At 31.3% G+C, this 17192-nt stretch overlaps 1 protein-coding gene across 3 annotated transcripts; it reads left to right on the top strand.

The window, feature by feature from the left end:
• Positions 1-2169: 2169 nt before the first annotated feature.
• LOC123710737 (carbonic anhydrase 1) lies at positions 2170-17192 on the top strand. 3 transcript variants are annotated; one of them, XM_045662881.1, is made up of 7 exons: positions 2170-2251; positions 5918-6383; positions 9671-9820; positions 13224-13362; positions 14370-14566; positions 16313-16452; positions 17029-17192. In XM_045662881.1, the coding sequence occupies exons 2-7, from the start codon at positions 5933-5935 to the stop codon at positions 17152-17154; spliced, it is 1203 nt and encodes a 400-aa protein (XP_045518837.1). In that variant the 5' UTR covers positions 2170-2251; positions 5918-5932; the 3' UTR covers positions 17155-17192. The 3 variants fall into 3 exon arrangements, with proteins under 3 accessions (XP_045518837.1, XP_045518836.1, XP_045518838.1); XM_045662880.1 differs by lacking the exon at positions 2170-2251 and having other exon boundaries at positions 5064-6383; XM_045662882.1 differs by lacking the exons at positions 2170-2251; positions 5918-6383 and adding an exon at positions 7376-7466.

Here is a 17192-nt window from a genome sequence, read left to right as displayed (position 1 = left end):
AAAAGTTCATAATTATTTTTTCCAATAAGATTTTTTAAACTGATTACAACAAATTATTAATAAAAACATTATGCGACGCGTATCACGCGTGAGTGCATGAGTGAGTGTGTGGTTGCATGCGAGTGTAATGTGTATTAATGAGTCTCAGTGTTCAGTAGCCAGTTCTTTAGCCATTTTATTTAGATTAAGATTAAGCAGCCTTATGAAAATCATATTATTATTCTACGAAAAATCTTAATCTAAAAATATCAGCGAAGCCTGATCTACTTGCCTATGAAAAAAAGTGTTCAAGGATTAATTTCTCATTTATGAATTTTGGTAAATTCTGGATTATTGACTATGTTGAAATGTTTCCAGAAAAATCTTTGACTATATGCAATTCAGTGAAAAAGATCTATAGAACACAATTGAACTTGAAGTCCTTGCGAATTGTTTGCCGTTGCAATAAATTATTTACAATAAGCTGTAATCAGCACAGGTCACGGCGATCGATGAAATTGCACTGTACTGTAGGCGACACAAATATTACCATTATAGTAATATCAGCTTAATAACTAAGTGATAACATTGCAAATATTCTCTACATTTCTTATCTAGATCCACGAACTTGACATGTCAGTTGTATAACATCGGAAGACCGCTGTTTAAGGCGACATTCTTTCTCGTTTTATATTTTCTAGAATATAACATTTTCAATTTAATAATAGGAATTCGCCAGGCTATTAGTATTGCAGTTTCATTTGTTTTATATGTAATCAAATATCGTGAATACGAGTCTGCGGTGACCCGTTATTATATCATAGCTGATGATTTAATGTGTAGCAGGGTGCTAAAATAAATATGAATTAAATTATAGTTGAAAAGTTTTAAATCGAAAGAACTATTAATATATTGTCTATCAATAGTACAAGATTTACAGTGTCTTTATTGGTCGTTGCGTGATTTTAAAAAGTTCCTTCGTTGCACTAAAGCACTCTTCTATTTTGTATTGGAGATTGATAAGTTATGGATAAAATATTCCTCGTAAAGCTTGTTACAAGTTATGTTTCTATTGCGTATTTTTTTGAAGTGAAACTTCTGTATCGGCGTTGTAAAAAAATTTACTGTCACATTTTTTCGTTACGCGCCATCTTTTTCTTGTCCCTACCACGGTTGATTCGAAGAGTACTTTCTCCAGCGGGTTAGGGATAGCATGTCGTTTAAGCGGACTTACTCCCACCATATATATATATATATATATATATATATATATATAACAGTATCTATATATATATATATGTCGCAGTTTCAACGCGATTAATACTTGCAAAATTGGTGTTACTACCGTCGTCCGACATTATAACTTAACATTTAAACACAGTCAGTGCGCACGTCCGGCGCAGGCGACGTTCGAAACTCTAGTGACTAAAGAATTCACTTACTGCCACGAAACAGTCGCGCCACTGACATTTGGTAGATTACACAGACTAGGCATTGTCAATTGTCAACGTTGACAGTCTACCTTACCATACCACACCGTACTCTGCGACTAACTTCAGAGTGACGGGAATTTTAAAATATTCATTCTCCGACATATATATATACTGTTATGATACTTACTGTGATGATTACTTTAATATGTATATATATAAAGTGTATATTTTAATTGTAATTTCAGTGAATTTCTAAAAAGTAAGTAATTATATCTCTTTTTCTAATTATAATAATATAAATCTAATCGCTTGGGTGTGGTTGTGGTATCCAGCGCTACAATTGATGTAGTTTTTAGAGGAATGTAAACAATATATTTAATATTTCAGTTACCATAAGCTATTTATAACAAAAATATAAAATAACGATAACAATGATAGTAATAGTTCTATTACAATTAATGAAAGCTGTAATAATCTTAGTAATAAGGCAAAATGAAATAATTGTTCTATTGTATTCATATCTATGATAGTAAAAGATTTTTGTTAAACTTTATCTAATTTAACTTTATTAAACCAATTTCTGTAAAGTTGCATATAATAGATCATTTTTCGAAAAATAAGCTCATAAAGAGGTTTCACTTTTTTTTATTGACGTGTTTGCACGTTTTTATCATAACAGTCGACCCCTTAACGTGTCAACATTGTGCCTTCCCGGTTTGGTCACTGGCTGGCACGTGGTAGTCAGTTATCTAATCGGTGTGTGACAAGCACCATCTATCATCGCGGATTCGTTTATCGTTTTCCTAATCTTCAAAAGTGTCATTTGTCTACATACACATGTTTGTATTTTAAAACAACTGTAAAATAATACATAGTTTGAAATCTTATTAATGTTACTTTAAGTTATGAAGTCCGTTGGTACGAGCTATTGGTGACCTCTTTGTATCTATACAGTCATAGTAGATAACAAAACTACTATATTATATTAACACTTATAACATTACAAACATAAGCAAAAATAATTAATATTTAGCGTTTAAATGATAAGTATTTTTTCTATACAAATCATTAACGTAATAATTGTGTTTATATCGAATAACGTGCTTGCGTAATAAACTTGTTTCGGTCGTTCCATTCCGTTATAATCTATAAAACTATGGAATGTATTAGTGCAAACTACCAACGTTATTATGTCAAGTTAAATCTTAAGTGAGTACACGATCGTGAAAATCTATAGCATAACATGTGATCAATATAAATAGAAACAATTTTTTGTAACTTACTGCTATTACTTACTTCCTTGTGTCACAATTTTATTAGATTCTCCTGTGTTTCTTCATGCTTCTTTTCGGAATATCACTAATGGCGAATGTGTTGATCACAAAGTACGCGCAGATTCTATGACGTTAGTACGCTGTTCATGACTCACCATAGGTTGCTTGCTTGTTTATTTTTGTAAGTCTGAATTTTTAACTATGTAACAAGTTATAGATTAACAAAATAAAATAAAATATTTTTATTTAAACTTAGCATAAGCCAGAGAAAACTTGCATTCCACAATTAAATTTAAAGAATTAATAATTCGGGAATTTAACTTATAAAAAAGCTAATATTTGTATATATTTATAATAATAGGCACAAAGGTTGTATAAAATACTAAAGCTCAAAAGCTTACCAACTACTTAAAAGTCTATAGGTACTATAACAATTTTGGGTGGATTACATCAGTCAATGGAACTAAAATTTAAATTAAAATGTACTAATATATTAGTAAACATCGATATTCTTAAGCATTATTAAACTATAAGGCCATTTAACAGAAGGAAATATCGAAGATGCATGTGAATATCAAAAATATTAACAATATTTATACTAATATATAGTAAAGAAAAACTAAACATAGTCTTAGCTTAATCTAACAATTTGCATGATAGAGTTACCTGAAAGAGATAGAACATATAAACCTAATCGCGAGATTTTCGAAAGCTAGGGAATCATTAATCCTTATTCAATCAAAACAGTGACTGGATCTCATAACGCAATACTCAAAACACATTAACACGTTTATATAAAAAAAAATTATACATAAGCCACTAAGTACTTAGTCCATCCTGTGGTGCATATGTCGCAGCCAACTGGCTTAATTAGCCGGTCAATTAACAGCTTAGCCCTTTGACTAGCGGCCTGAAAGATATAAGCCAGTTGATCAAACAGCTAGGAAAATGACTTGGATCAATGACGTTTCATTACTTGCCTAGCCCGTTGACTGTTAATTTTAATTTAGTCACATTTTCTGCCACCTAGGTTAGGCTAGCGTGGAAACTCTTTCAGTTGTCAATATAGCATCGGTAAACGACAACTTTGATTTTGTTCTCCAAAGTTTAATGAAAAACAACACGTACATTGGAAGAGTGTTGTGACAATAATAATGTGAATTTAGCTGTAACTGACTCGAGTTTTCATCATCATCTGGATGAGATGGATGGATGGAGATGTTTCATCTTTTTTATATTTCTGTCACATGATGACTCGTACTAATGGCCTAGGCAATTATCCAGCCAGTTTAATAAATGTTGTAACAAAAGCTACGGCTGAATATCGTTTCTAAACGGCGCTATTTAGTTTAAAGGCTAGGCTGTTAATTGAACAGCTAATTAACCTAGTTATCTGCGACACATACAAAATCTGCAGGGACGGTAGTTCAGAATCTACTGTAGTTTATTAATGATTTGCTAATTTTTGTTGTGGCTGTGATTCAATGATTTTTTAAATAAAAATGTCGATACTGTCCAGATGACTGTTATTCCTATAATAAGTAATTCTCCTAAATCTTTTGCCGCAACTTGATCGTCAGATAGGCTCGCCTTTTGAGCATCGAGTATTTTTACCGATTGCTTTCCTAAATAAACCTATGGCTCTATACAAGCCCGACAACATAGAGGACGAATATACAGAAAAGGGTTCTTATATGGGTGTAAGGATTCTCCCATACCTTATCTAAAATCCCCTTCACTGTTAATAGTAGTTTGGAATACAAGCCATGGCTTAGATATTCACGCTATTTTTATTTCAAAACTTTGAGACTCGTTTATGCGAATTTTATTTATGAAATGAATATGAAAATGAATCCCTATTTATTTGGTCACGGCATCACGTATGAACTGCTAGACCGATTTCGCTAATTCTTTTTTTGTTGTGTTTGTTATTGTCAGGAGAAGGTTCTATGAGAGAAAAAAATGCGAAAAAAAGTTGCGTGTAAAATTAGAATTTTTGTTGAATACTTTTGTTACGATAGCAATTGCTTTTTTTTTCATTTCATTCAACTTGTTTGATGTTACCTTATGGCGTTTGACATAACATTGACAGAATGCGTGCTGCAAATATCGTTAAAAAGGATGCAAGCAAAAAAGAATATCCTTTAAAAAATGCTTCGATCGGTGTATTTTATCAATATAATAAATATATAATTTTGATAAAATATGCGCCGCCGTTTTATGTCGCCTGTTCCCATGCCGAAATACCAACAAAACTATTTATATACGCGCAAGAAAAACAAGCAACGGATGTTGTATATCATAAAGCATTTTTAATTAATTATACCAATTCAATATTCATAGTTAAGACAGGACAATGTCTATCGGGTCCGCTGACAAATGACACTAAAGACTTGATATTAAAGACTTTTTTGACTAAATTTTGAATTAGAAAAGTAATTACTATGTTGGTAATTTTAGGGAAATCCATACTACATAATTCGCAATTATTTAAATGTTGTAATACTAAAAAAATAGTATTTTAAATCCAAAATAATTTGTATGAAATGTATGACTTTCAGACAAATATCAGATTTTTTAATTAAATTATTGTTAGACGAATACTCCCTTATTACATCTTATTGTATATTTTGAATTAAAGTGCTCTTCTATCTCTTTTTATCACAGCGCCATTACAACTAGAAAAAGAGACGAGTACTTAAGTAAAATCAGTGCAATTAGACTGATTTAGTTTTTATCAATAATGGGGGTAAAATTTGTAGTTTACGTGCCTAAATGATAATAAAGAAACCGGTATCGGTGACGATTGTAGATTTTATATAATCTATTAGTTCATACAGCTTCATGATATAAGTAGTTTTTTATGACCCATAATACGATCACAAATCAAATTCAAAACAAAAGCTATCAACGGTCAATATGTTCTGGGACACGTAAGCTTTAATTCGTTCGTGAATGTGTGGTCCATGAATTCAATATTATTTAGCTACAAAATATTATGTAGGTATATTGCAGATTATCAATTTATTTTCTTTTATGTATCTATAATTATGGCACTTTTTCCGAAACGTCAACTATTGAAATTTCATATAAATCAGTAGTTTTACGTTGATTTTTTTATAATATTCGTTTACATATATTATATAATTATATAATGTGTATCATGAACGCTATAAATGATCACGTCTTTGTCGGTCCAATTGAATGAATTGCCGCCAATGGGACTTCAAGGTAATAGAAATCACAATGAGTTCAAGAAAACGCAAACCTCAAGAAACATATATACGAAGTGTTATAAGGGAATATCAAAAGGAAATCATTCGTTTTCTCGAAACCATATCGAAAGCTCAAATGGATAACTTCACAAAATTACGTAAAGAATTAAGAGAAATTAAAACGAAAATGTGTGGTATAAATGAAACTACTAGATTTAACATTGATCGTAATGTTGAAATTGAATTAGAAGCTATTGAATCGGAGAACAGGTGTTTAAGAGAGAAACTGAAGAACTTGGAAAAAACCTTAATTCATATAAAAAAATCGGCTATTACGCGCAAAGACGAAAAAGTTCATAATTATTTTCAAATAAAATGCTTAAAAGGGCCCACAGACAAAGATAATGAAATTTTAGCTCATAATAAAAACGAAGTAACTGGTATTCAAAGAATCGAAGACGTACCTCCGCCGAAAAAACTCGGTAAGTTAAGTAATTAATTTATTTAAAAACAGGTTTTCTAACGGAATACAATAGGAATTTACATAATTTTTCTTTTACCGAGGTGAATACAATTCCGCACAGAGCGGCGGTCTCGCTAGCCATACCCAATAATCATCTACCACCCATCACGTCACTATTGGTTAAACTTGGGGTCGCTTTAGCATTCTACCAAGAGTAATACGTATCATCTTGCCGAGCGGCCCATGCCAACTCTAGGAATTAATAAATACAAACATCAATAATAACAATAGTAACTGATTTTACACCCTTTAACAGACTATCCCAGCATTCCTTATACTTGTACTTAATTACTATAGGTAAGAAAACTCACTCAAACTATAAATTTGTGATTTCAAACGCGAGGAATATAAAAGCTCTATTTTTTCAGGAAAAGATAGAGCTGCAAAACTGTAAGTAAAATTTTAATAGGTTTGATCTCGTTTCGTCACATATTCAATCTAAAGAAAATAACAATCAATCAAAAAGTAATATTTATCTTTTTGTATAATAAGTTAATATTATAAAGCTGATGAGAATGTTTGGTTGGTCCCTTGTAAAATTATTTTAAAAAGTTTTTATTGAGGAAGTTTACAGAGTGTATATCAGAGTACTATGAACGAAGCAAGAATAAAAAAAATATAAATACGGGAAGTTATTTTTCGTTAGCCTGACCTGCGTAAACCCATAAAAAACTATTAATTAACTGCGGTTACATCTTGGTTGTTTTGTCGAAGCGTGATATACAAAGCAACAATAAAGAAAAGATTAGGGTCCGAGATTAGGGAAAAAAATTCAGTTCCAATATATTAGTGTAGTTGAATTAAATAGTAGGTACAATCCAGAAGTTGGATGGAAACAATTCATTACACTTATTCCAAAGACTGATAATAAAATTAGCATGCCCAACAAATAATCAACAAAAGATAAAGCAATCTTAGATTAGATACAACCTTCAAAACGAATCATTTTCTTAAATTCGCAGTTGTAAACTAGACGTAGTAAACATGGACACTAATATGGGATTAAAAGTTATCAGTTCAAAAACTGCCGCGACATCAGATGGTAAAATCTATTTATTTTATTGTAATTATTTGGCAGCTTAACTTAACTTATTCTATGTCATTAAGTTTTCATTTATCTAAGCTAAATTTAATTTGTTATAGAGTTTCTTCAACATTCGCTTTCTTAACCAATATAAAGATAACATCCTTACATTTATAAAGTGAATTCCATCGACCATGTCTGTGATGAACGCTTTAAAATTACCAAATATTATTTTAAATGATTTTTATAAATACATAGCTTTATTATTCAGGAAACTTCAGTTATTCATTAAAGTTTTATGTGAATTGCCTGTAATATAACGATTATTGTTGAATAGGTCGTAATATTTTTGCCAAAATACACGAAGTCCACGCGGGTGAAAATAAGTTTTCTAATATTTGGATAAGTACAGTTTTCTGTTCAAGGATACTTTAAAGGAATAAAATGTCTTTTGAAAATTATAGACTCCAGTATCTTTAAGTGAACGCGCGCTTTAGAATATATATATATATATATATATATATATAAATATAAAACTAATTGAGACCGCCGTCAATTATCCCGATTTCTAAATTTGAGAAATGTATCGCCTGAAATATTGAAGTTTATTTTCGAGTGAATAATGTATTTTCTAATTACTAACTGTCGTACAAACTTAAAGTATGCAAAAAAATTGAGCAACTCATTTTGCGGTATCAAGTCTGTATGTTCATATTAAAAAAAATATAAATAAATCTATCCTGTTGTTCAAGTAACAGCTTAGGTTGTGACTTTCAGTTTTATAAATCAAAAATCAATATTATATACTTTCGAATATTTTATTGTATTGACACAAATATAGTAAAAAAGATGTCATAATAAAAAAATAAATTTATTGTAAACTAAGTTTTACTTATCTGTGTGTCGTGAATGATTAGTTATCGTAAAATAGTTTTGTAATTAATAACAAAATTATCGATAAAGATATCTAGGTCCTACATATTTCCTATAATTTGGAATACTTTTCCTTGAATGTCATGATTGTGACGAATTAGATAAACAATCTGGTATTTATATGTTAATCAATAGTGCTTTTTATCATAATCAATTGGAAAATACTTATATCACATACACGTCTGACGTTTCGAGCGTTTTGATTGATACATTTCCGTGTGAGCACTAGGACTGGATTTAGAGATCTCGGGTTAACAAAGTAGTGAAGGTTAACAAATTATTTTCCAAATAAAATGAACAATTTCTTTTCCGTAAAACCAAGTTGATTCTTTAAATATTTAACAAACATTTATTATGTATATCAAAAGAAAAGTGGTTTACTATTCGGAATGTATTGTAGGAGACCCTCTTCAGCCCGGAATTCCCCATACAACGTAATTCTTGAATAACTAAAACTAAAAGTAGTTCATGTATACCTACTGCAACTTTTAATGCTCCAGTGAATAGACTCTCGCTCTTAAAAAAATCAATGGCGCAACAACCTTTTCAGGTCTGGGCTTCAGAATTCTATATCTGTTTCATGATTATTAGCAAGTAGATGATCAGCCTTCTGTGCCTGATGCACGCCGTCGAATTTTTGAGTCTAAGGCAATCCGGATTCCTCATGATGTTTTATTTCACCGTTCGAATGTTACATGCTCTTAAAAAGAAACTCCATTATTCACAACCGGGGTTCGAACCTACGATCTCAGGGATGAGAGTCGCTCGCTGAAGGCACTAGGCCAACACTGCTCTTTAATAATAGCATTCATAAAAATATTGTTATATTTTACAACAATATTCCTGATTTCCGTAATTTTGTGAATCACGCTCATTTTGAGGTGTAAGTTTCTATTTAGTTTAAGTTTTTGCTGTTTGCCTATGTTTAATTTTTTCCTTGTGAGTTTGAAATTTTTATGTGATAATTGATGTCTTCTCTGTTGTGTTAGAACTTATAAATAAATTAAACAAGGATTCTTTCGTCGGTCACTTCTTCATACATACTTAGTTATGATATATATTTTTTGGTTAGCGATTAATTCTACTATTACCTAACGAGACCTTGTATAAATCTATGACTACCGAAATCACTTAACATCCGGTGATCAGACTGCCCGCTTCCCCTTTCCATTAAAAACTGTTGATTCGTTTGTTTTTAAGCTTTAATTAACACAACTATAATTACAAATTTAACTTATTTTACTTTGTAATTTCGTACGAATTAAATGCAATATGTTTGATTGTTTCAGCTGAACAAATATCAAAGTTACGTGCATCACAGTCACCCATAGCAATTTCAGTGAACCGGTGTCCGACCTGGTCATCATTAGACCCTCTAAAGTTTAAAGGATACTGGAATAATGACTCCCACGGGGTTCTCCTAAATACTGGACAGACAGGTAAATTAAAATAAATAACTGATGGCGATACAACTCTTGGTCTACGATTCAGAATTCTTTTTCTGTTTTGTGATATTAATAGGCAATCAGGTGATTAGCCGACGACTTTTTCATGCCTTCCTCACGATGTTTTAGTTCACTGCAGGAGCGAATGATAAATCTGTATATAGATGGATACGTCTATTGCTGTTCAGGCGCAGGTCAAATTTAATAATTTTAAAATAAGAACGCATTCTTATTTGCCTGGCGGTATCCATTGATTTATTTATTATTTTCGTAATCCTACAGCTAAAAAAAATTGTATAAAAACAAACAATTACACTAAAAATATAGACAAAGATGCATTATATTATTTTTTATAAATAGGTTCAAACATTACACAACACAAAAGGGAAAAAACAATAAAAAATATTCAATACATTTAACTAAGTAATACCTAATTTAGCTGTGATGTGTGATGATATAAAAGTGAGGGTATGAAGGTGTGTATGTGGGGTATGCTTGGACGTCCGTGGTTCTGAGCGTTTTCTAAGCCAGTTCTTGCCACGCACCACCACTATGTGGAACCAGCTGCCCACTGAAGTATTTCCGAACCAATTCGACTTAGGGTCCTTCAAGATAAGAGCGTACCAATTCTTAAATGGCTGGCAACGCGCTTGCGAGCCTTCTGGCAATGTGAGTGTCTATGGGCGGCGGTATCACTTAACATTAGGTGAGCCTCCTGCCCGTTAGCCTACATAAAAAAATGCTCATGGTGATTTTGCGCTTTGGATATTTTTAATACTCATTTTAAATATGTTAAATATTCCGAGATAGGCTTAACATTAAACTAGTCAAGGCTTAAATATTGGTCGCTGTATGTCCGGGCTGCGCGATACAAAACAGTGAGTTTCTTTCATAGTTAGTGTTGATGTGAGGTACATGAAACAAAGCACGAAATTTGACCATTTCAAGTTTCTCTGATATTTTCTTTTAGTTCTGAAAGCCTAAGCCTTTAAACCTATTGTAACAATATACCTTTTATCACAATCATTTTATGTTAGAGGACAAGAACATATTTATTCTAATCGTCATTGTAATATATTACTAGATGACCAGAAGAACTTTCTATCACCTACATATATTTTTTGTAAAATGTGGGCAAACCTTAGTACAATATTTGTATCTGCGTTATCAAATTCAATACAGTCAATGAATTGAAAACTTTCTGATATATTATAGGTTTTGCTTTTTTGCAGTGTGTAAATATATAAATATGATTTGAAGCTAGAAACGAATTGTATTTAAAAAATAAATTATGTATACTTCTGTTTTATTTTATATTTATATATGCCGGAGAAATATCATCACTCCATCAATTATTCCATCGTAATTAGCGGGCTTAGTCGGCGTCATGTGGGTAAAATGCGAGCACAAAAGTACTGTCCTGCGTTTCGTGAACGCACTGTCCAAAGTTAAAATGACGTGACATTTGCTCTGCTCTGATTGGTCGTAACAATATTCCTACTTATATTCGTTAAGTAATGACTCCAAACTATGCAACAATTAAATAATAACAAAACAAATCGAATCAAAATAAATTGTGATATTTTTAAAGTAATTAAATGAATCTCAATTATTACCGAAACAACAATAAAAATCAACGGTCAATTGACTCCATCAGAACACTTCCTGATAATCCGAGCATTCCCATATAGATTAGATACATTCTTGTACTACAATTAAATATTTCTATAAAATATAAATTTGACTAAAAAATATTCAAAGAAAATTCTCAGGCAACATTTATATTGAGACCCTTAAAAATAATAAGGACTATTTTAACATTCAAATAACAAATTGTTTCGCAAAAGTAGACGTTTATCTTAATCAGTTAAGTTTAGTAAAGTGCTACATTTGTCTAAATAGCTGGCGTCGTATTTTCACCCTTTTTATTAAGTCTTACAATTGTATTTATGTCTGCTTATCCATAACATACAATTACGTGCACTTAAAAGCATGAACGTAAAGTTTTGTTGAACAAAGGTACCTTTGTACGCACTTGCGAGACAATAATGTAACTATTTACCCAAATCAGTCATGAACTGAGATAAGATATTGAATCTCTTCGGATTATCTTATCAATGTTAAGTCACATTTCAACAAATAATACTAAGCCCTTACTACTGGATATTATGTAAATTTTATAGACTGAAAAATTATGATAAACATTTCGAAATGTTGTCAGTTAAGTTCTTTCTTAATAAAGATTGTTGTTTTATAACAATTTTTATACGAGTTAATAAGAGAGTGTTCTGTTGAATCTATCAGACTGGTCATTAATAACCTCTAAATAGTATTATTTAAAACTTAAAAGTTACGCAAAAATAAGGGCGTCTTTGAATTTGTTATTTATATAGAATCCTTTGCCATTATGAAGTTATTGACTTTAATTCCATAAAATAATATTTGAATCAAATCTGAAACTTTAGTGCTTATATTGACTATTCCAATATTGCTAAATGTTAAGATTGTGGTATCGTCCATGCTGGTAAACAGTTTTACAAGAATTAAATTCAAACAAATTTACAAAAAAGTTATAACAAACACGCATAACTCCTATAACCTGAAGGTAACAAGTCGACACTTAAAGAACGTCAAAATTGTATTGGATTTTGATATACGGGAGTCGGAGCTAATCCTAATATTACCCTAACTTATTTAAGAACTATTCTAACAACTGGATATAGAAAACTATTTTTAATAGATAAGAAAACTCTTTATCTATATATAAATACATAACATGACATAAAATTTATTACCAACGAAAAACACACACACAGAAACACACACACAGAAACACACAAAATAATAATAATATGTAATCAAAAAGTAATAAAAAGTATGAAAACAAAAAAGACATAAGCTGCATTTTAAGTGAGTAATGTGTGCGTGCTGTGGTAGTAACTGGCCCCAGCTCAGCATTATGGAACAGACGTGTTCCACAAAGCTGGCCATCCTACTAGAGACCGCGACAGTTAGTTTGCAAATCAGACGCAAAAATAGAAAAGTAATGTAATAATAATAGTAAAAACAGGAAGATTTGTGTGTATGTATGTATATATGTAGTATATAGTAAAAATAAAATAAATGTGACCCTTAGCGATTAAGGAGGCGTGTGTGTTTTAATTAGTATATATTTATTATAACGGTACAATAGGATACAATCCTCTATTAACGCAAGTATAAAACATCGTTAACGGATATAAGCATAGTTTCGCTAACTACGATATATATCGCTATAGACATTGAGTACATGACTGAATAATATAGGATAAAAAGCTTTTATTTAAGCTAATTAACTTTCCATCAGAAAGCTTTGCTACCTATTCGATAAAATAAAATGACTGTATTACTGTTTTAGCATATTTCACATTTGACTCTGCAACACGGCCGATATTGAGTGGTGGTCCGCTGATAGGGGAGTACATATTTGAGCAGATGCATTTTCATTGGTCGGTTGATGACTTCACTGGCTGCGAACATGTGCTTGATGGACATGGGTTAGTATTCAAATATTATCATTTAGTCTCTGGCAATTGTGTCTAAGCAAAGTTTATTTTTATATTTTCATAGTGTCTGCGGCTTATAGGTTTGGAAATAAGACTGGATATAAAGTAGATATATCAAAGTAATAATTGAGGAATGAAGCAGTCTATGTAGTCTTCACTAGTAGTTGACCGTCATTATGAAGCTAAATATTCATCTAAATATGATCCTATTTTTTTCACAAAATCGATGCTATCTCAATTAAATCACAAGCAAAAAAAATCACTCTTTTTTGAATAAGGTCATGATTAAGACGAAATGTCGTGTTTTTCAATAGAAAAGTTTTCAAAATACAAGATAATTGGGGTTATCTTTGACGAGAACAAAATTCCGCAATTTATCTAGATGAATGATTGTCTAGATCATAAATCATCTGAATTTTATGTATTTATACGTTTAACACTATAAAACACAGCTTATCGTTTATGATAAAAATTTAAGATTTTATTTTATTTTTTTGAAATATTATCGAGTTCTACAAAGGATTACAAAGACAACAATCACCTCCACAATATTTAGATGTTAAAAAAGTTTTTATACCTTTATTGATAAATGGATGCAAAAGAAAATGTCTGGATACGAAACCAGTAACTAAACTAAACACGTTAAACCAAACTATTCAGCTTATAAAGCAAAATATATTAACTTCTCGCCATCTGTATTTTGTTATAGTGTAACACACATTAATTAAAAAAGAAACATTGCCCCAAACATCTAGTCTGATAGACCAATCTACAACAAACGAATTATTATAAAGTATCATTAAATTAGCAAATGACAGGTGATCATAAACTTCCGCTATCTTGTCTCTCAATAGACTTAACAAGGATTGGAGTTTGATACAATTTTGACGTTTATTTACCGCCTTAACTTACTAAATGACTACTGTTTAATACGTATCTTAGTGTTGATGATTAATACGGGCAAAAGCAATGAAGTACGGTACCTATATTTTTTTCAGATACGCAGCAGAATGCCATCTCGTACATTATAATAGTAAATATGAATCTATGGAGGTAGCTGTGGCAAACCCTGATGGTTTGGCAGTCGTGGGATTTCTTCTAGAAGCCGTTGATGCTCCTAACCCAAGCTTTGACTGGTTTGTTGAGGCCTTGGACCAGATTAAGAAGCAAGATAATGCTGTTCAATTACCTTCAGGTGAGGTTATAAGTTTAGTAAGAACATCCTAGGCCATAAATAGATTATAATAAAATAATTTCATTTGATACCTGGATACCTAATAAATACCGTGATTATTGCCTCATAACTCAACCAAATGGTTCATACTCCCACGTCCGGGTATGATTTATTGTATAAAGCAATAAAAAATCTAGGCTGTTTTAAAATGTATGCCGGAGACCAAAGAACGTTGTGTGTAGAACGTATAAGTTTCCTTGCAGCGACTTGTGAGAGGAATATATATTTATAATACCTCTTAATTATATACAATTTTATTTTTTTTGAAATATTTTTTTAATAGATATTTTATGAAATAGATATTACTTTAAAATTTTTATACATTCAAAAAATTAAAGACTTACAGAGCAAATGCAAATTGTTGTCTTATTGATTTATTTATTAACGTTTACCACATCATAAATAGTACTAAATCTACGGAATATTTTACAAAATCTTCCATCTAAAATGTATGACAATTGAAGTAAACATAAGTGTTTCAAAAAAAAACAAAATTCAAAAATACAACTAAAACATACAAGATAAAATAAGCACACAATAAAATTAGCAGACATTTTTTGTAAAGTAGAAAAAAAATATAAATAAAAAAAACATCAGCAAAACAGCGAATTAGGTTCAGGCACCCAACAATGTTTTCTCTAAAACAGATCAGCCCACTACCGATTATATCCAGCTCCGGATAAGCTCTGTTCAATTCGTTAAAATCGCCAACAATTCGAAAGAGAGGTGCTTGGTCTCCTAGGTTGGTTTTTGTAGAAGGATTTTAGATCTAGGGAATGAGTAAGGGACAAAAATTGTAATATCCTGTAAAAGGTCACTGCTCTGTATTTGATTATTTAGCAGTTTATATAAGAAAGTAACACCGAAAAGAAAGTAATGTAAAGATCGTACAGTACAATATGATATCATATTAAATTTTTGGAGTTTACTCCTTAAGAAACGATTTGGTTTATAAGGCCCGGTACGGAAATTTTATGAGGAGTAAAATCAAGTGTAACACGAAAAGTTGAGGCGTTACGTAGAAAGAGACAAACATATATATATGTAGGATTGAACGCATTCTCTCTCTAAAATTGGATTTGTATAAATTGAACACAATTATTATTGTTATTATTTATATTGTTTTGTAACATACTTTATGTAATACGCTTTATTGAAGTAATATAAATAATCCGAATAATTACAGATATATGTTTGTTTCTCTTATAATTTTAGCAGATGCGTTCATTTACCCTTTTTTTCTATTCCATATATATCATAATTATCGTTCGTAAGGAGTAAACTCCAATCGTGCGTCGTAGCTGACACACACACATTTTTTTTGTCACTGATGGTACGGGTGTCGAATGAATCCTTATTAATCTGTTTTGCGCTATTTAATAGAACAAAAATTACAAGATTACAAATAAAAACTATAGTCAGTTATTTTTTATAAAAATTAAAGTAACGAATGGAGCTACTACTATTGGCTGTTCTGTTTCCTTTTTTTTTCTTTTAAGACTAACTAGCGTAAGTTCCTTGACACGTGCCGTTAGTTTTTTGATCTTAGGATTGCTCTAGATGTAATCCTTCCCGTTTGATATGTTGCCTATACACTAGTCATAAATGCGCACATATCAGTGAGCACTAGGACATCAAAGGTACGTCCTCAGGATTGCCGATTATATTTACCGATTAGTATTGCTACACGAGTTCCTTTACTTACAGCGTCGCTAGCTTGGATGGATCGAGCGGAAGTAACAACTGGTAGCTACGTTACGTACAAAGGATCTTTAACAACGCCGCCATACACAGAATGTGTTACTTGGATTATATATGAGAAACCAGTCCAGATTGGTAGCGAACAGGTTAGTTTTCAGGTGGATATACACAGAAATTAGGATGGTCTAAAGTCGTAGTATCTATGTTTAATCTAAACATATGTTTTTTATATAGAGCAAACCAAGGTGTTCATTTTTCTATATATGTACATTATATACATCGGGAAAAATAGAGTTTAGATAAATAGAGCTTCATATCGCTTGAAATAGCACGTTTGTCCCACTAGATTTTGGATATTTCTACAGACCAGCATACGTCATATGAAAATGTATTGTCTAAAGACACAAAAGCAAAAGCACTACAAATTCATAAAGATTGACGTACTTCATTCCTTTAACTATTTCTCTTATTCATAAGTAAAACATTAATTCCTAGGTCTGTAAACTCGTATTAGTTTTACTTAATAGCAATTTAGAAATGGTCCCAGTCGGTTTTAAACATTTCTAGTGCACAGTTGTACGCAGGACAATCCTATCTCTTTAAGAACTTATCTGACATGGGTAAAATTTATTTGTGCTTTCGACTGAACTTAATTACTTTATAAAACTGTCGGTATCAAGAAGCTGAAAAAATAAAAGATGTTTTATATAATCTCTTTACAGCTGGGACTTTTAAGACAATTGGAGGGTGTCGACAAAACGCCGATCGAGCGGAACGTAAGGCCCACGCAACGGCACCCACCTGGACACTCCGTTATTTACGTTAAACAAGTGAAAGCGAAACTGTGACCAAATATTTGTTATTGTATTATATTTATTTCAAATGA

Source organism: Pieris brassicae, chromosome 6, assembly GCF_905147105.1.
Source record: "Pieris brassicae chromosome 6, ilPieBrab1.1, whole genome shotgun sequence".
NCBI classification, from domain to species: Eukaryota; Metazoa; Arthropoda; class Insecta; order Lepidoptera; family Pieridae; genus Pieris; species Pieris brassicae.
Note: the sequence above shows the minus strand (reverse complement) of the source record. Positions and strands in the feature narration are given on the sequence as shown.

Excerpts from the sequence above, each read along its gene's own strand:
- LOC123710737 (XM_045662880.1), top strand. The coding sequence starts at position 5,891 with ATGAATTGCCGCCAATGGGACTTCAAGGTAATAGAAATCACAATGAGT. Across the intron at positions 6,384-9,670 it reads ACCTCCGCCGAAAAAACTCG|CTGAACAAATATCAAAGTTA; the intron begins GTAAGTTAAGTA and ends TGATTGTTTCAG. Across the intron at positions 16,453-17,028 it reads TCCAGATTGGTAGCGAACAG|CTGGGACTTTTAAGACAATT; the intron begins GTTAGTTTTCAG and ends ATCTCTTTACAG.